Source organism: Rhipicephalus microplus, chromosome 1 (assembly GCF_043290135.1).
Source record: "Rhipicephalus microplus isolate Deutch F79 chromosome 1, USDA_Rmic, whole genome shotgun sequence".
NCBI lineage: Eukaryota > Metazoa > Arthropoda > Arachnida > Ixodida > Ixodidae > Rhipicephalus > Rhipicephalus microplus.
Genome location: NC_134700.1, coordinates 211644056 through 211664608, shown reverse-complemented (window position 1 = coordinate 211664608; position 20553 = coordinate 211644056). Strand labels below are relative to the sequence as shown.

Below are 20553 nucleotides of genomic sequence, written 5' to 3'. Positions count from 1 at the left end.
ACGTGAAATGGCCATATCGGCACCGTTGGCGTCGTGTATCTGCAGAGGCCCAACGCAATGCCAGGGCCTGAGTAAGCCGGGCTAACCGGTCTCTCTTATTGCTTTCAGCCGTTTCATATCGGTTTCGCGGCACGCACAGCGCCAGTTTATCGGACACGTTCCCGTAGGTTGTGCGCACACGCGCAAACGTGCCTGTCCGAATCTCGGTGAAAAGAAAGCAAGGTCAATCGAATGAGGAAAGCGCCTATAGGACATGTAGGATTGTTACGCCCGCTATAACGGGCCGCTTCATGGAAGAGTGAACCATACAAGTGAGCGACCTGATAAAGAGTCCGTTACAAAGTCTAGGGGCAAGGTGCGATATGGAGATATATCGAAGCGATGGGGAACTTTGCACAAACTCACTGTGAGAGTGTTTGAACGAACGCCTACTGGACATTTCACTCAACAAAGTGAAGACTTCTCGTGGCGCACCGACGACGAGTTGTTCCTGCATCCCGCTCGGTACGTTGGCATTGCCTGTTTTGTTCTTATATGTTCGCGCTTCAAGCAACGGGGCCTTTTACCGCGTTGCAACGAGATGTCATTTGATTTATTGCGTGTCTATTGAACACAAGCCAACTAGCCCAACTGCCCCATTTCGCTGCGTCTATTACACTAACGAATAGATTTCACTACACGTTTGCTTTCGATTCTTCTGTTGGCTTAGTGCGGTGTGGTGGGTTGTGTTTTTGTGTGATTTGAATTATACAGTGGGTCGATGATGAAACTGTATAATTACAAGTCGCACATCTACCAATCGTATCTACAAGGTCACATCGTAACAATGACATATCGTGATCACAGACACACCATGTGTTTATAGCTGCGTCTGCTGTTTCAGTGCGTAAACGTCATGTTTCCCAAATTAGCACCAATTAGCCCGAGAAGTGTTATTATTACAAAGTTATATTTCACAAAGCAGGAGATACTGCATATTCAAAACTGAGATTTATTTAGGCACATTCATCGTGACACTGCATGCCTTGGAACTAGAGATAATGTTCGATAGTGTGGAGGCATGGCGGTTTTGAAGTATATAAAAAAAGTGACAAGCTCAATGTACCAGAACAAGACAATATCTTAAAGCACTACCATATTATGAAACAAATAGAAACCTGCTCATGGAGGGCTCCTTGTACTGTACACATATGACAACTTAATCTCACCAACTTGTAACATTAATGCTGTAGTCAAGTTGCGCGGTCAAGGGAGGAGGAAGGGAAGAAATGAAAGGCAGGGAGGTCAACCAGACGCACGTCCGGTTTGCTACCCTGCGCTGGAGGAAGGGGTGAGGGGATTAAAGGAGGAGAGAGAGAGAGAAGTAAAGGGCAACGTGTGTGTAGATGTGACCTTGTCCATTGCACGCTTATAAGCAGTCGCGTAGTCCGGTCGTCTTTAAAAAAACTTAGAAACGCCCGCGTCGCTTTGCTGGTCTGCGATGCGTACAGCCATGAACCAAGGATCTTCTCTTCGTAGAAAGGTCTACTGTCTAGTGTCTCTAACGTTTCGCGTAGCAAGTTGCGTTCGCTCGCAAAACGTTCACATGAACACAGTATAGATGTCATATTGTCTTGTTAGTGTCGCACGATTCACATCGGGAGCTATCCGTCATTCCTATGCGAAAGGAGTACGCCTTCGTAAAAGCTACTCCTAACCACAGGCGGCACAGTAAAGTTGCATCCTGGCGGGAAAGGTCCGATGGAACTTGAAGTTCTCTCGATGGGTCCAATTTGTGTAGGCGGCGGTTCCCGACACTGGGGTCACTCAGTCAAGTTTCCGACATAATGTTACCGAACGAGTGAAGACCCCTTGCAACGTCGGTTCTCGACAATGGAATTGGCGTTGTCTGGGCGTCGGCGTGGGCGGATCGGGCAGCATTATCAGCAAGGTCATTGCCGACAATACCACAATGTCCCGGTAACCACTGGAACACCACGTCATGTCCTTTCGATAAAACTTCGTGAAGCACTTCTCTTATTTCATTCACTAGTTGTTGATGCACCCTTTGTCGTAAAGCTGATTGCAAGCTCTGAAGGTATGCCTTGGAGTGGCAGAACACAGCCCATTTTTGAGGCCGGGCTTCCGCGATATAAAGTATAGCCGCACGTAAGGCGGTGAGCTCCGCTGCTGTGAATGTTGTCCTATGCGACAGTTCGAACTTTGTAGTGACCTGGTACGTCGGGATGACAACAGCACCTGTGGAGCTGTCAGCCAAGACCGATCCGTCGGTGTAAATGTGGGTATTTTCAAGTCTCCAGTAGCAGCCATGGCTCGACCAATTTTCTCCTTCCGCAACGAGGTCCGACAAGCGTCGATACTGCAGTGGAACGCGAGAGGCCTCAGATCCCGAATCTCTTCATTCCGTCAGTATATATTCATAAATCGTATTCGTATAATAGTTATATGTGAACCAAACGTGCAACAACCTCCTAAACTATCAGGATATCAATCTTTCGTTTCTTCAACGTGCGAGGAACGCAGCAAGGTGGTTGTTTACATTCGCACAAATTTCACGTATGTGCATCATGCAGTTCAACCGCATGATGACAATCAATATGTCTGCTTACGTTTAAAAAGAAAAAAAGTGCGCGGCCGAGATTTATTGAGAGGATACCGACCAGTATAATGCGAGGGCCTCAAATAGATTTGAAAACAGCGACCTTACAGAAAGAGCGGTGGACGATAAGAATAAGGTTAAATTTTGAATTTTCGAGACGCGTAATTAAGCACCACGAGTCAGACCCGTATGGAAATTTCGGTCTCCCTTGCGAACTGGCCACGACCATTTTGATAAAAGGGTATGCAATAGTGTATTGTTGCATCGAACTACACTCAGCCGCACAACCTAGCTCAACGACAGCCACGCAAGACAGCGCACAGCTGCACTTCAATATGCAACACACAAGGTGGAGGTCTCGTTTAGTTGCTTTAGTCGTGCGTTCATACCTGAAAAAAAAAAATCGTGATAACCAACTCAAAAGCTTCGAACTCTCTAACGCATTCTTATAAGTTTCAAACATGGCTTGAAACCCTTTGACGTTCGTCATTTCATTTTTTTTTTCACCTTGCGTTTTTATTTTAACTATTTATTGTTACTGTAATTGTTTTGCGCACTTCCAATGACTCTATATAGATGTGTTTCCCAGCCCCGACGAGAGGGTCAACCTACGCGTTTCTCGAATTCCCGCTTTCGAAGACTCACATCCGCCGAATAATCGATTAGTAAACACGCAATGCGAAAGCGGCGAGCCGAATGCATTGACAGCCAAAGTGACAGCTTTTTTGCCCGCCTACGAGTCCGGGCTGTTGCTCAGAAGCCATTTATGTACTGTTCTGACAAAAGAAACCCTGCTATCTCTCATCATCCCTCACTTTCAGACGCGTCCACTTGGGCTTCACTGGAGGCGAGTGCTAACCTCCCGGCCCACTGTGAAAGCCCGGGCGTCGTCCTATTTGCGGATCGTTCGTTAACACGCATGCCGAGTCTCACGCATCAAGAAGCGAAAAGGAAAAAAAAAAGTGACGCCAAACAGCACGACGTCTCTTCCGACGAATTCTTTTCAGGTGGATGAGGGGTACAACGCCAAAGGACGCTGCATGGTGCCACCGCGAAAGTGGTTAGCTCGAACACGCATACACAGAGATGCAAAACAACGGAAAAAGGATGCAGCGGAGAGAAGGCGAATAATCACTCGGGTGCACTCAGTTCGCCGAGATGTTCGTTTTAGAGTTGATGTATTCTGAGAGGACAAGCGTGGATGTGCTGCCGTCGAGGTGGAGTCACTGATGGAGGAGGAGTATACTGTGATGCGTACGGAAGTAGAGCGGGTAACAGGAGCAACAGCGAAATGTAGAAAAAGTGAGCGGATGCTAAAGTATGCACCCGTGCATGAAAACAATGCACCGCCGAGCGCATCATCCGTCGGCGTGTCAAAAGGGCTGAAAGGGCGCGCGTGCCACGCGTTAAGGGAAGAGGAGGCCGCGACGGGCGAAGGCGACTGTCCCCATTCCTGGACGAGCGGGGTGCATCTCCTTGCCTCGCGCATCGATTCGGGCTGTACAGATCTCCGACACTCTCCCCTTCCCCGAGCGTCTGCGTGAGTGTGGCTCAGCTTTCACGAGAAGAAGTCATCGTCCCTCTCCATGTGTGTGCGTGTCGTCGTGCATCCGTTGCCGGCGCAGGTAACGGGTCATTGCGCGAAATCTAATCGACCTATAAAAAGCGCCGCAGGTACAAGGGAAAGAAAAAGACAGTGCCCCAGCGATCGGGCGCACCACACGTTTCGGCTTTCACTTGCTGCTGAGTCGGACGGTCCCGAAGGCGGCGCAAATTGCAGCGCGGCTGTCGAACCACGACACTGTCCCCTTTTTCCAGGAGCCCCCCGATGATGATGTTGCTGCTGCTGCTACTAACGACCGCGGTGGGCCTGTCCTCCGCTTCTGTGGCAATTAGGGCGTCGGCAGCGCTGACCAATGGTAAGCATCCGCTGTTTGCTTCATCTGGTAATACCGTAGTCCCTCTTTTCTAGAAAACGTGGAATCCGTTAGATGCAAAAGAGGTGCCATCGTACCACAGGGAAAGCATGAACGACAATCCGTGTTGCCCCCCTCCCTTCTCCACATCCCCTTTCTAACGGTTGATTTCGCTTTGAGCAATAGCACCTGAAGAGGTACTTTTGTTCATCGACTTCTTTTGCAGAGGTGCCAGTTGCCCCTTTGATTCATTTGTCATTGCTTGAGTGAAGAAACTTTGATTTACCGCTCTAAGGAACCTGGCCATGGCGAGCTCCGTAGGGACAATCCCTTCAATAGCACACTGTAACCATTAATTGGGAAAGATTTTCCAATCTCGTTTTGATACTGCTGCTTTGAAGCTCGTAAAATATCCAGCAGCCTTTTCGGAGCACGCTGCCAAGCACTGCTATTCACACACTCGACAAAATAACAAAAGAGAGAAAGCAAAACTGGGCGGAATACCCTTTGTACTGATACAGGCGTGACGTCATAGAAGCGACGCTGAAGCAGTATTTTCGATGCGTGTGTTTTTGCAGGCACCTCAGGCGCCACTGGCAACCGGCTGGACGGCGGCGCGAGCGTCGAGAAGGCGAGGCCCGGCGTCGTGGTGTGCTACTACCAGACGTGGGCCTACAAGCGGCCCTGGCCCATGACTTACGACATTGAAGACATACCCACCGACCTTTGCACCCACCTCATCTACTCGTTCGTCGGGCTGGACAACTCCACTTGGAAGGTCACCCATATCGACGAGGAGTTCGACCTCGGAAAAGGTCAGTGCTGAGAAAACATACGCGTCACAGTTGCCTTTTTCTATGGTCACCCGAGCTAAAAGAAGGTCATGATTAATTGGTGCTTAATAGGCATATCTACTTGTTCAGTCCTAATGGAGATGGAGATATTTTATGTAGGTACAGTCGAAAGTCATTATAAGGAAGCAGTACCGGGACATTAGTTCGTTATATCTGGCATTCGTTGTAGTAGTAGTATGAAGATCGACTCTGTAAAATCGGCAAATATGGTACCCAAGAAATCCTAGATGCCAAAACACACACTTATACAGTTTTTTAAATTCTCTACAAACAAAATAATCACCTGTAGCCCTGCGGCATTTCAAATTTTAAGTCATACGCTGTCGCGAGTAGTCAAATCCACTTTTGGTTATTTGCTCTGCTTTCAAGCGAATAAATAAAAACGGGGTTGTTAGTTGTCTGTAAATACTTATAACGCGATAGCGTTAAAGAGCTCGTTTCGCAGAAATTCCGGCGTCGGCGTCGGTGTTGGCGTCGGTGTATGTGCGCCTCAGCGTCATTGGTATTGAATAAAAAATCATCCTATGCGTGAGCGAAAATCATGAACGATGCAAATAAAACAATAAAAATTGGCAGATCCCACGTATCTTGGGAATCAACGTTATGCGAAGCATGCGGAGAGAAGGTGACCATGTTGCAATTTCTTTATTCAGTGACAAGTCATAAAATGACGCTAAATATATGTGTAAATGTTGCACGCACAGATATATATTGAAGAGTTGCAGACGTTTTATAACCAGTTTGCACTTGCGCGATGATGCCAACAGGAACGTGAGTATTAGCTGCACCAGAAGCGTTAAGCTGATATGAAGCACTGGTATTCACAAGGATGGTAGTTCGAGACAATGCTACATAGATAAACTCCAGCACACAATTAACTAATGACATTTCTCTAAACACATAGTGCGTAAAATACCTGAGACACAGGACAAAAGAAGGAAGAAAGGTGCATGGCACCCAACTACAGTTTGCAATAACCCGATGTGCCAGCTGTGTCAAAAGAATACATATGTAAGCGTTATAAAATCAGATAGCCAGCTCTGTAACCACAACTGACGTCTCACGAACGTTAGGGTCAATTTAAAAAGCAGCTCCAAGGCCTGACATGGCTCTGTGGTAGAATGCTTGGTTTCCACGCAGAATGATTGAGTTCTATTCCTGATTTGATTGATATATGTGGGGTTTAATGTCCCGAAACTACCATATGATTATGAGAGACGCCGTAGTGGAGGGCAAGGAAGTTTTGAAATTTCGAGTTTTTTATGGGGATATGGGGTTTGGTGAAGAAACGAGTAATTAGATGTAGGGGAGAACATATTACTTTTAAATCTAATGAATTACAATATGGTCACAAGAAATAATATTTTACTAATTTTGAGATTTGTAATCAAGACTACGTTTATTCAATCAAGAATCTTTTTACAGTAGAACAGATATTGCGGTGACACTGACCTGTTGAGGAGGCTTCCAAGGAGAGAACATAATAAATAATGAAATCCAATCTAATTTTATTAAAAGCAGCTTCAAGAATGTTTTTCCTCAGTGACTTGAACCGACTACAGGATAAAAAATAACGCTCCATTGTTTCATCCTTGTTACAAAATGAGCAAAGATGAGAAGGAGCCAGACTAGCTTTATGCGTGTAGTAATTTAGTTTTGGAACTCTGCAGCTTAATTTTGCAGAACAGTTTATTATCATAATGACCTCGTGGTTTAAAGCCAGTAACCCACTACAAATATTGGGTGACCCTTAAGCTTCGTCTTTAAGAGTTGAATGCGAAATCCGGCCCCCAGTGAGCCCTTCAACCGCTAAGGGCGTACTTATTATTATGTTTTGTTACATACACACACAGACGCACGCACACACACACGCACCCAGTAGATCATACCAGTGCGCGTGTGCGAATGGTACACACATTGATTGATTGATATGTGGGGTTTAACGTCCCAAAACCACTGATGATTATGAGAGACGCCGTAGTGGAGGGTTCCGGAAATTTCGACCACCTGGGGTTCTTTAACGTGCGCCCAAATCTGAGTGCACGGGCCTACACCATTTTCGCCTCCAATGGTACACACAGGTTTTTGATCTAAGGCAAGAGTCGCATGACCTCCAAGATTCATGCCGTGCGCTCGCCCTCTCGGAGGCCATAAAGAGTCTCACAATGCCTCATGGATAGCAGAACATTATCTAGCGCTTGCTGTTTGCTTGATCAACGCCTCTGGAAAGGCAGAATATGTTTTCCGCTAGATGGACATAGTTGTCCATTTTTAGAGCTGTTAGAAAGTTCCTGTGTGCTTTTAGCGGCAATGGCTGCACTATCCCGGCCTTTGTCGACGTAGTTTGCGGCTTCCCAAATGTGCCTACAAATCGCCGAATGAGCTCGTTTTCATCGTCACATTTGTCGAACAAAACGTGCTGAAGGGGCCCTAAAACGCTTTTTCAAGTAACCATAGAATGAATTCAAAAGAAGAGCTTATTGCCTGACAAATTCAACGCCACAGAAATTTTATGAATCCGTCCAGTATGAGTGGAGTTACAAAGGTTCGTCGCATGCTGCAATTGCACTACCACTTCTCTCGTCCCGACGAAAGCGCTGGAAGCTAAGCAGGGAGGGGTGGCAGGGGCAAAGAAACTACCACGCCTCGTGACCTTGAGCACTTTTTTTCTTCGAATGCGCCGCTTTTTCCAGTGTGATTACGTGCGCACGCACGGACAAGTAGCGGCCTCCTGCGGCTATCTCTGTAACTTGCTTTTTCGCTCATCGACGCACAGATGATTTTTCGCTCACAACCATCGGGGCCGACGCCAAAGGTGGTATTTCTGCTACGCGAGCTCTCTAACGCTATCGCGTTAAAAGGCACACACGCTACTGTACCAGCATGTTTTCTTAAGGCCGCTTAGTGGGTGCGTAGGAAGTTCGAAAAAGGGTCATGCACTAAGTGTTTGAAGTACGCGCAAGGAACAGAAGATCACTATAGCATTGAACTCCCAAAGACTAAGCTTTAGGGTCTCCAGATTTTTTTGCTATTTCTACCATCGTTTAGAGCTTTTGCGCCAACCCAATATTTGTTCGTTGCAGTCGATACAACGGCGACGTTCGCGTTCTTGATTTCGTTACAGAAAGTATAAATGTCACTGAAACTGAACGCGACCAACCAAATTTATTATTTAGTGCGTTATAACGAATAATTCACTACATCACTGTTTGTTATAACGAGGTTAAATTGCATGAGAAACTAAAGAAATTGTTATATTCGGTGCCTATTTACCGACTTTGATGAAGGCTGGTGTGCTTAAAAGAAGACGGCCATAAACTGTATATTTTCTTTTTCAGTCTTCTTTATTAAAAATAATACAATCATGAACCTAAATACTGTGTGTTTTTATCTCAAAATCTACTTAATTACTCTCAGCGCGGAAATCATAGGCTGTGCAGTTCAGTTGTTTATTGCTCACCTGTAGTGAATTGTTCACGGCCCTTTTAAATGCGGCCACCGTGTACAGACCGAACATATCAGATCAGGCTCAGCGCTGCAGCTCTATGGCCACTTAGCTGCCACGGTAGTTAAAAATGATGTCGATATCCTTTAGCAGAGAATGATAAGTATAGGACGCTCATAAAGCAAACAAAAAATAATGCCTATGGCAGAACAACACAGCAATATAATACATTGTTGTCATTATTCTCCAAACAATAAATGCTGGGAAATCTAATAAGGCAATAACTTTCGAATAAAAGCCCGGCCAAATTTGTTTACATAACCCTGATTATTCCTACACTTTCCATAAGACAACTTCCGTACCACTCCTGATTTCTTTAGCCTAATTTTTAATTGGCTTCTTCGGTTGCAATTGAACATTTAGTGTCAACTCCCGTACGCCTAGAAGCTAACGATTTGAAGCCGGCGTAACAGCTATTTTATGCCTTAAATATCAACGGTGAAGAGCACTTCAACGAAACAGGGAATTTGGTGGGCCTTTATGTAGGGGCCTAAATTTCTTTACGTAATAGTTCCTTGAAAGTCATATGCTTAATTAATGATATTGAACCCACTATTTATCACAATATATGCATTTAAGTCCCATGTAAGTGCCATGCAAATATATTTTCTTGCGCTCTCACATTTATTACACGTAAGATGCATTGTCGTCTGTTGTTATCTATCGGCGCTTAAAGCTGTGCTGATCAGACATGGTGAACAAGAAATAGTTAAAAAAGAAAGCTATGTCAGTGATTCTGTACGATGACATATAAGTTAGTATACGCATGAATGAATATAATATGGTTTTACGTTCCCGAACCACAATATGATAATTATGCACCTTGTAGTGAAGGACTCTGGAAAACCAGACCATGTGGTGTTCATTAACGTGCATAAACAAAACACAGTACACGTACCTATAGCATTTCTCTTCCATCGAAATGCTATAGGCCCGTTTACTGTGTTTGGCTGGCATCTAAGTTACGAGCGGCAAGCATTCTAACCACTGTATACACTATCGCGGTGACACTAATATCTATATGAATGAATGAATGGATGAATGAATGAATGAATGAATGAATGAATGAATGAATGAATGAATGAATGAATGAATGAATGAATGAATGAATGACATGCAGATGGCCTGAGCCGATTTGTGTCCCTGAAGCGACGCCACCCACACCTGAAGACTCTACTGGCTGTGGGAGGTTGGGACGAGGGTGGCCAGAAGTACTCGGACATGGTGAGCAGCCAATCTCGACGAAAGGTGTTCGTGCAGAGCGCCCTGGAGTGGGTGCTCAAGTATGGCTTCGATGGTTTCGACCTCGACTGGGAGTACCCGGGTGCCAGTGACCGCCAGGGAAAGTTCTCCGACAAGGACAACTTCCTCAAGCTCGTCAAGGTACGGGGTATCTCAAAAGTCCCGATCGACGAGCATCCACCGGGAATCACTTTTTTGCCTTCTTCGCTTTTCTTTTCAAAGTAACTGTTTCCGAATATCGAAAGTTGCTCGTGGTAGTTTTAGTGTATTGACATAAGTCTTTGTAAAGAATTATGTTTATTTGCAAAATACAGCTATAGCCTAAAAAGGCTGTAAGCAGCGCAGATACAAAGAGGAAGGTGTATACTTACACAGTACGCAAAAAAAAATGGTAAAAGCATGCTGCACAGTGAGTATTTTTCAATACCAATAATATATTCAGTTATATGAATAATCGAAGCAGCACATAACTGCACTGTAGCCATTATATTCTAAATAGTAATAACACATTACACACATAAACTGAGGGAATATATGCCGATTTTTTTAATACGTCTATTACATATAAGTTAACCGATACCTAAATTATGTACCGTCAAAAGAAAACGAAAACAAAAAAAAAATACAGGTAGAAATGTATGAGTGAACATTGAAAAAAGAAATCAGTAAATTCGCACGTTAAAGAACTCCAGGTGGTCGAAATTTTCAGAGTTCTCCACTACGGCGTCTCTCATAATCAAATGGTGGTTTTGGGACGTTAAATCCCACAAATCAATCAATCAATCAATCAATCAATCAATCAATCAATCAATCAATCAATCAATCAATCAATCAATCAATCAATCAATCAATCAATCAATCAATCAATTCGTGCACTTATAGCGTTCTAAAATGAAGCTTAGGTGTCAAAATGAAACCTGCTGTGGTCGTGCGTTCCACTACATCGGCTGGGAGCTCATTCCATTCCTTTACCGTTCGTGAAAATTAGGTGTTTTGAAAGAGTTCGACAATTAAGCCTCATGACAAACAAAGTGACCACACTGATCAGCAGCACTCATGTCGTTAATTTCCCGTCTGTTTTCGTGTTAGCTCTGTACTTTCTTGTCTCCATCAGCCACATTCAGCTGCGCCAGTTTGTATTCGTAATTAGATAAGATATGGCTCACGCTTTTTTGTATGTAAAAACATAGATGACACAATGCTAGTTATGAAAAATATCGAACGTAACATATTTTACCTTGGTACTAAAGTTCACCTCGAAATGTCATATTCGATGTTATTTATATTAGCGTCAAGTCGTGATACGGCGACCTTCGCCGCGTTATAAAAGAGAAAGAGAGAGGAAAAAAACGTACTAATTATAGACATAGATAGATAGATAGATAGACAGACAGATAGATAGATAGATAGATAGATAGATAGATAGATAGATAGATAGATAGATAGATAGATAGATAGATAGATAGATAGATAGATAGATAGATAGATAGATAGATAGATCTCACTGGGCCGTTTCTCGTAGATGCGCGTACTGCAAGAAAAAAAAAATGAGATCTATCACGTATACCAGCACGCTGGTACACGTATTCCGGCAGATGATGGGAAAGAAGTTCCATTCTGCGAAATTTAAAAGCTAGTCGGCAGGTAACGAAGATATGTGAGTTCTCTTGTCGGACGACCTCAGCAGCTTAGTAAAAGTGTATCGCGAAACAGGCCGTCACGAATGTAAAGTGCCAGTGCTAGCAAGAACAAGGTTATTATCGCTAAATTGTAAAGCAGTGAGGAGCAAGGTCTGGTCTGGACGGCGGTTACGCCATAGTGTCCCTACGGTGCTATGACCCTGCTGAAGTTTCTGCGGTCATCTGACTCGCGAAACGACTGTGAAGCTCCCGTGCTTGGTGTTCAAGCGTTTTCTATTTTCTTTTCTTGAACCACACCTTTCCCTCCTTACCTTTTCACGCCAATTTTCCTTTCCCCAGTGCCGGGTAGCAAGCCGGAAATTTTCTTCTGGTTAACCTTTCTGCCTTCTACTCAACCGTATTACCTCTCTCTTTCTCTCCCTCTCTAAATAATGCAAATGGCGGGCAGCGGGAGGACTGTTAAAATAAACGCCAGATGAATAAGTAGGTGTTGTCCAGCTCTTTCCTCTTGCAGAGCCCACTATAGTGTTACGCAGCTTTGCGTACATGTATTGCTCAAGTGGACGCGGTGTAATGCACTTGCTTTTCAATCTTTGCTTGACAAATGCTGCGCTTGCATTGTCTCAAGTGAGTCACGTGCCATCATCTTCCCAGGAAATGAGGGCCGTGTTCGACGAGCACAAGCTCCTCATCACGTGCGCCGTTCCTGTGGCCAAGTTTCGTCTCGACGAAGGCTACGAGGTCGAGGAACTCGGAAGGTGAGCACTCCTGCTGTAAACACGTCACTGCGAGTTAAGTACGTTCATATACCACGGAAGACATTAGGCTGAAGGGTAATAGGAGTTAATAAATTGTGGCGTTTTTTTGTTATAGTTTTTATTCCTACAGCTGTTGGCATGCAGTCGAAGAAAGCATAAAGAAGTAGCATACCCTTTCCTCCGCCGGCCATAACGATTGCACTGTGATGGTACAGCTACGTAAATTGGTACTGGGCATATAGGCGAACAGGGACAGGGACGAATAAAAAGAAAACACCAATAACGCTAAACTTGAAATAAACTTTGCTTTTACTAGTTCGTGTTCTTGTTCGCTAGCGCTGGTAAAACACAAGGTAAGAGGGGGCACGAACCTCCTCCTGCCATGGTCTTCAAAAATTTTCTTGTTTATACACACAAGCACACGGACGAAGATAACCAAAAGGTAGTCAACTCACCCCCCCCCCTCCCCTACCAGGAGACGTTTCTGACTAGGCCTCTGTATTCCAGTATCATGTTACATAGGTACACACAACCAAAACCAACCGGTCCAGATGGTGCACTAGCAATAATACTATGGAAGCCCATCAATTACAGAGTCATTGGCCATTCTGATAGTTTTCATCACAGTAAAAAAAAAAAGGAAATGTCAGTGATAAAAAAAAAAAAACAAGAGAAACCGTAAGAATAAAGAGATTAGATACGTTTGCTAAAGCTTTGAAGCAAGCCAATTCCTTTGTATTTTTGTATCTCCTGTGCAAGAAGACAAAAAAAAAAAAGAGACTAGCTTCGCAACTTTAAAGTGCTGTACTTTGAAGCGAGGAATCACGGCCAAATCGTCAACTTGGAGGCACATGATATTTACAGGAGACCAGAAGTTGCTCGCTAGAAGATTTCCGTTTGAATATGAGATGCGGGACCCGCATTCTGGGCCCTCCTCAATAAATAAGGGCTCGCTGGAACTCTGTGCTGGTGTTCTTTATTATATGAACCTACCTATAGCGCAAAAAATGCAATATTTATATAAGTGCCTGAAAATATTCTTCGTGTATATTTTTTCACCTCTCACCGCTTCCGTCATTCAGGCTGCTGGACCACATCCATGTCATGTCGTATGATCTGCGCGGCAACTGGGCGGGCTTCGCTGACGTGCACAGCCCACTCTTCAAGCGACCCTTTGACCAGTGGTCCTACGAGAAGCTGAACGTTGTAAGCTGCTCACCTTTACGTTTGCTATCAGTTACTTACTGTAAGGCGAACACGATCCATGAAGGCATCGATTTATCGCACAGAAGTCGTGCAGTTAAGCATGTTCACTGACCAAGGACCGAATGTCACGCCAGGGCAGTCTGTCCTTGTACTGTTCAAAGCTGAGTTTTTGAAGACGCGTTTTGCAGTTTCTCCCAGTTGTGTGCTCAAAGCTGTATCGTTTAATTTAAAAGACAGTGACACTTTTGCCGACCTAAATTATTTTACCCACACTGATGGCTTTCGCGTTCGCAACAAGTTTTAAAATAAATAAATAAATAAATAAATAAATAAATAAATAAATAAATAAATAAATAAATAAATAAATAAATAAATAAATAAATAAAAGCACCCGCTGCATGTGGGTACAAAAAGATAAAATAGCTTACGAATGAAGAGCTCTGTTTTTTCGGTTCCGGTGGCATCACTCCCGAAATTTCAACCAAGACTGTCACGGAACATATGTTTAGCAAAGACGACTGGTCAATGAATGACGTACTACGCTCGCGAGCTAACAAACACATCGGGTACTTAAACCTCGTGGGCGCACGTTCGCAGCACGACGGCCTACGCCTGTGGGCGGACCGTGGCGCCCCACGGCACAAGCTGATCGTAGGCGTGCCCCTCTACGGCCGTACCTACACGCTGGGCAGCCGAGACAACCACGGGCTCCGCGCGCCCGTCAAGAAATGGCTCGACGGAGGGGCACCCGGCCGTTTCACCAACGCTACCGGCTTCCAGGCCTACTTCGAGGTATTTGTGCACTATTGTCGTCCAACGTGTGATGTACCTTTCCTTTACTAAATTGAAAAAAAAAAAAGATTCGTGTAGCTGGTGTTTCTCTAGTTGGACTCGAATCTTATCACTTCGAAAATAAAATTTACGTTCACCTTCACGTCACTCGAGTAAACAGATGCTTCTTCACTAAAGTGTCGGGCTCACTGTATGCGTTCGACACTAAAGAGAAACAATGACTTGATTTATATTGACAACCTACTCTGAGTATTCGAAAACCTCATGTTTCAATACCATAAGTTCATTATTAGGGGATAAAATAGAGGTTAAAGTTTCATTCTTTAAATTTTGTGCCGAAATCTCAAAGTGTGACGTCAGACATTTCGAATGTGTTTTGGGGTGCTTTCGGGACATTGGCAGGCACGATGAATGTTTTTGAAACTTCGTACGCTAGGTTTATGGTACCCAAATATTACGATGTACTGATTTCGTACCAATTGAAAACTCCGTGAAAACCTGTTCATGTCTTTCAAAATCTATGACGTCACGGGGTTTGGTGCTGGGATCTCGAGTTGGCGTCTCCACCCGTATATTCTTTTCATTCGTTTTCTCGTTGACCTAGGGTCGTGTAGCGGTAAAAGTGGCGATATCGGGATCGTGAAATTATACTTAACTAATATGTAAAAAAGATAGTTTCACTCTTTAGTGCCCTTTTGAGCCTTGACATCAAAACATAAATTGAAGTGAATTATTCGAAGTACTCTCATCTCTCTGAATGATCTCTAACTGACGCCTGTGAGCTGAATGATGATAGTTATGACATCATGGACAAAAATACCCTGTAAACACCATTAAGTAAGTGATACCACTTTCAAAAGTAGTATTTGTGAGACTAAGCTTGTTCAATGAACAAAAAAGGCGCGTTTTTTGAGGGGCTTTTTTATGCGTTTGTGATAGTTGCTTTAGTATAATTTATCTTTAATTAGACAATGCGCTAATATTTTTTTATGTGTAGAAAATTTTATTCTTTAGAAAAATTTTCTACCTGTCAATTGGTGCCTATTAAGTCCCTCTGCAACACATACGTGTATTCGTCGCAGATGTTTTTTTATTATTCTCGTGTGTTATAATGTGTGTTAAGATTGTTCGATTTCAAGGCGGGTTGCACACAGTAGCCGTGAAATTTGTGCGGCTGAGTGTTAGCTTGACCACATAAGGAAGGAAAAAAAAAAAACAATCATTGAGTAATCACCAAGATCTTACACCACTTTCACGAAGAGGTTACTTCCACAAGAAAATTATGAGGCGTTACGTCCTTCCCTGTACTTATGTATATAGCCAGTACATCTACACATATAACCTGTCTTTCATCACACTCCTCCCTTACTGACCGATGGCCGCGTTCAGGTGTCACTTACTCGAGCTAGACAATTGCAGGACGGCCATCGATTTTCTTCTTCCTTTCCTACTTGTATACACACCTGCTTGAATCTACTACTGTGCTGCGCCTTCACGTGTTTGCTTGCCCAGGTGTGCGAGAACGTGCTCAAGGAAGGCTGGACGCGCGAGTGGGACGATATGGGCAAGTGCCCGTACGCCTACAAGGACGACCAGTGGGTCGGCTACGAAGACGAGGAGAGCATCGCGATCAAGGTACGGCCGTTGGGCATGCTCTGCTGTCGCATACTAAAGAAAGGAAGAACAAACAAATAAGGCTCTCAAACTGGCCTTTTTTTTTTTTCCTGAGAGATCCGGATCGTTTCAGCAAAGATACTACCTTGCCTTTTACCGAAGTGGCCGAAAAAGTGTAGGAGATCGGGCTGCTTGGTGTGTGTTCACTACGGTGAATTTTGTTGCGTGAGCCTTTAGGAAAAATTTGGGGCAGATAACAAAAACAATAAAAAAAAATATGCATTGCAATCAAAGGCTCTTATTTTTAATTACGGGTTCTACATATATGACGAAGGGCAGTGATTTATTCTCATAAAATACCCATATAAAAATCAAATAAGTTAGTTTAACAATCTAGAAGCTACGTACTTTGATATGCTGCTACATCGCTATATTGTTTCTATACGGAGATTTCTTTACGGGCGTAACAATGAGTGTTATTTGTTTCTTTTTTTTAAAAGAAATGCGTACCGAACTTTGTCGCATAACACACAGTGTTGAAGTGGGATAACTGTGCTTTGCATTATCTTATGATATGTTGAGAATTGTACCTATGTACTCATTGTTCATTTCGGTAAAGGCCTGCTAAGGTACACAGTATCTGAATATAATAAATAATGGGGAATAATAGGCAATGGGGAAGAAACAGTGGGAATCTACGCCGACGAATTTCATTTTAAATACAGAAGAAAGTAAGCTAATACATTATGGGGGTAATTGATTAGTAGCAGCACTTTATTATTTTTTTTTGCGCGAATTCTTTACACGTTGTTATCAGACGCTGCCGGCTCTTCCAACGTTACATTATTATTATTATTATTATTATTATTATTATTATTATTATTATTACAAACTGCTGGCCTATTTACCAGGTCTAAAGCAGATATCGGCGTACAGAACTCTTCGCAGCAAATGCGACATGGATAACACAGACAGAAATAGTGATGTCGGTAATAATTGTGAAAAGCCATACAGAAAACATGTCACATATTCTAAAATCGGAAGATAGATAGCGCTTTAAAATGGCGGTAATATCGGTCATCGTTCGCCAGGAGCATGGACGCGCTCGGCCCAAGGCACAAACAGGATACGTCGTAGCCGAGTGATCCCACTTATGTCAAGAACACATACACCACACGAAACGTTTTTACCGTGACTATATATATGTGTGACGTATAGAGCTATATCTGTTACCAATTCTGCATGTTTGCTCGAATAGTAAGAATAGTAGTGCACGTGGTCTCTAACAAAGGCGTATCGGTACGATATCCCGAGTAATACATATATCAAGAGAGCAGAAGCCAAAACGACAATCAAGTCGGTCGCCGATTCGCTGAGCACGACGCACATCCGTCGTCTGTGCCCGCGCGCAGATGGACTACATCAAGAAAGAAGGCTACGGCGGCGCGATGGTGTGGGCCGTGGACATGGACGACTACCGGGGCGACTGCAGCGAAGGTCGGGAGAACCCGCTTATGACGATCATCCACAAGGCCATCAGCGGATACCGGGTGCCGACGGCCGAGAGAGTCCCAACGGACACGCACGTGGGAGGCGGCTCTTCGACGACTACTACGACCACTACGACCGCCAAGCCGAGGCCGAGACCTCCGCCAGGGAGCATGCCCGACTGCGCGGACAACGCGTGGCAGTTCTACCCACACGAGACGGACTGCTCCAAGTAAGCTTTCGGGCTACGCCGCTGCATGCAACCACTTGCGCCTAGATGGCGGAGTTTCGCGAGTTTACGCAGAGAAACTAAGCGTACATGTATATGCCTATAGTTATGTCTTTTTTAAAATAGTGTGAAGAAGTACTTAGAAAACAACCTTCGCGAAAAACGGGCACCTCCAGCCTGTAACCGACCACTGCAAGTGGGGCACATACTTTGACATGTTAATGTTGATAGAAGACAGTTTATGAAAAAACAGTATCAGATCACTCCACATTCACAGTGTATAGTTTGCAGTTAAACGCGTGATCCTAATCACATGCGTACAAGGAGTTCTTAACTAGCAAAAAGAGAAGCCCCACCCACTCCCCTCCTTCTTTGCCGATCGCGTCTGAAATGAAAATGTAAACGAAGTCACGACATGCTTCCCATTAATGGCTTGCCTTTCCTCTTCGGATTTTTGGGGGCAAGTAAGGAAGTGAACAGTTTATAGAATGTAACACGAAAGCACCTCGTCGCCTGACATTGTCGTCTGACAGCTGCACGACCATAGTCCCGCACTTTGAACGATTGCAGTATAAGTCTGCATTGATAAAGGTACGGAGCAGACTTGGCACCCCCTTTCGATGGTAGGTCAGTTACCTACCCTCTACCCCGCCCCATTCCCCTTGTGCGCACACGATCAGAACTGCACATCATGGAATGGCAGTGACCTAGGTATACATTGCCTATACTATAGCTACTAAATGCACCTATCTAACACGATACAGACAAAACTTAAATGGTTTTCAATGAGTTACGCAATATGTATGTGCAACTGTGATTGCTTTTTTTTTCAATGTACTGCACATAGGTATTTTGATCTGAAATTTAGTGAATTTCCAATTGTTTTGATATGTACAGCCTAAATATTTGAATTATTAAGAATCGTAATCTAGAAATGTTCTTGTAGTTCTGATATGTATATATGGTTTTTCCTTTATTCATGCCTATACGTACTTCCTTTGTGATTTTTATGTTCTCCTTTATGTGTTGCTGTATATCTCTGTTGCTGTGATTCACACCACTGTATGCCATACTCCGGTGCACGGGTCTAGTAAAGCCTTCTCAGGCTTTTTGTTTGTGCACCAAACATCTCTCAGATGTTGAACAAAATTGAATCGAATTGAATAAAAATTTGATATAGGAACTTGGCTACTTCCATGGTCATACATGTGCTGGTGGCAGTAGCTATAGCCATACACCGATTCAAGCCTATACAAATTCGGAGTTTATATTGCTGCGACAGGTTTACCACGTTCAAGTAGCCCACCACAGTCATCGTGGCACGAGCACAAGCAAGACCCGGCTGGCATGCGCCACGCGTTCGCGCGCTCCGGCAACGAGGAAGAGTAAGATAGTTGGATCTGTGCCACTCGGCTACTTGGACTTGTCGACCATAGGCTTTAGAATCGTGGGCACAAGTTCGCCCTAATAAATACGCTTGTTTTTTAACCTGTGTGCCTCAGCATCGCTACAATATACACATCTCTATATAGACAGTTCGTCTAACAGACTGTAAGCACAGTTGGTAGATTCGCGTACGGACATAGAGCAAAGCTCAATGTGGAAAGCTTTCATCGGCGCCCTTCCTTTTTACTTCACGTCATAGCAACCTCCGCGACTCTTTGCAGGTTCTACCAGTGTGGTCACGGCAAGCCGATGCTGCGAAGCTGCCTCGGCGGCACCGTTTGGGACATTGACCGAAACATCTGCAACTGGCCGCAGGACGCCAACCGCGCCGAATGTCTTTCCGCAAAGTACGAGGCGCAAGAAGAGGACGAAGAAGAAGACGACAGGATTAAATGACGACACCGATTAACCGAGGCCTACTGTGCCATGACGAAGCAACGTCATCGAGAGCTTTTCCGTCAATGTCCAACAGGGAAGACGGCGTACCCCGGTGCTGAAAGTCAAAGAGAACGTGTGATATATAGAAATTACATTTCTTGATGAGTTTTATTTTGCTGTGCGCTATCTATTATTGTCATTGCCATTGCGGAACGCCTAGCACTTTCCGTGAAGTGTGACGCAATCAATCCTATCTTTGGGCATTTACAGATGTGTCCATGAGAAGTACAAGCACGTGATTCATTCTGCGGGATTGAAACTGTGCTGAAGTGCTTCGTTGTGAATGGCTTCGATTACTAAATTAGAAAAAAACAGCAAGCAAATAAACATTTTTTCACTGTATGGCGGGCTAATGTTTTGCTATATTGTATCTATACGACACATTGGGGCTGAAAATATAGTATCTAGAGAGGAAAGAAATAGTAATAAAGAGAGAGAGTGGGAAAGGGAGAGAGAAATGAGACTCATGGGCTCATTTCACAAGATTTGTAGCTCAAAAAAAAAAAGAAGCTACAAATCTGTAACAGATACTTTCATCTGTAGTGCCTGCTGTAATTGCTGATTATATTGACAGCCAAAATAAATAAATAAATAAATAAATAAATAAATAAATAAATAAATAAATAAATAAATAAATAATACTTATTACATTGTAGGAGATGAAATAAAATTTGCAAAAAAAACAACACATATTTGTCAAACTCCACATTAAACAAAAATACCCTTGCGATCCTTCAGTTCAATAGGCGAAAGAGAAGGACGCAAAAAATATTAGTTTGCAAATGTATAAAACAAAAAGGGCTGGATTTTTTTTCTTGTGCCCGTT

At 43.8% G+C, this 20553-nt stretch overlaps 1 protein-coding gene across 1 annotated transcript; it reads left to right on the top strand.

The window, feature by feature from the left end:
* Positions 1 to 181: 181 nt before the first annotated feature.
* LOC142805675 (endochitinase-like) lies at positions 182 to 20069 on the top strand. The gene is made up of 10 exons (XM_075891205.1): positions 182 to 504; positions 4418 to 4518; positions 5094 to 5330; positions 9995 to 10257; positions 12411 to 12514; positions 13597 to 13720; positions 14318 to 14512; positions 16025 to 16147; positions 17539 to 17846; positions 19511 to 20069. The coding sequence occupies exons 2-10, from the start codon at positions 4428 to 4430 to the stop codon at positions 19683 to 19685; spliced, it is 1620 nt and encodes a 539-aa protein (XP_075747320.1). The 5' UTR covers positions 182 to 504; positions 4418 to 4427; the 3' UTR covers positions 19686 to 20069.
* Positions 20070 to 20553: the final 484 nt, after the last annotated feature.

Excerpts from the sequence above, each read along its gene's own strand:
- LOC142805675 (XM_075891205.1), top strand. The coding sequence starts at position 4,428 with ATGATGATGTTGCTGCTGCTGCTACTAACGACCGCGGTGGGCCTGTCC. Across the intron at positions 5,331-9,994 it reads GGAGTTCGACCTCGGAAAAG|ATGGCCTGAGCCGATTTGTG; the intron begins GTCAGTGCTGAG and ends AATGACATGCAG. Across the intron at positions 14,513-16,024 it reads GCTTCCAGGCCTACTTCGAG|GTGTGCGAGAACGTGCTCAA; the intron begins GTATTTGTGCAC and ends TTGCTTGCCCAG.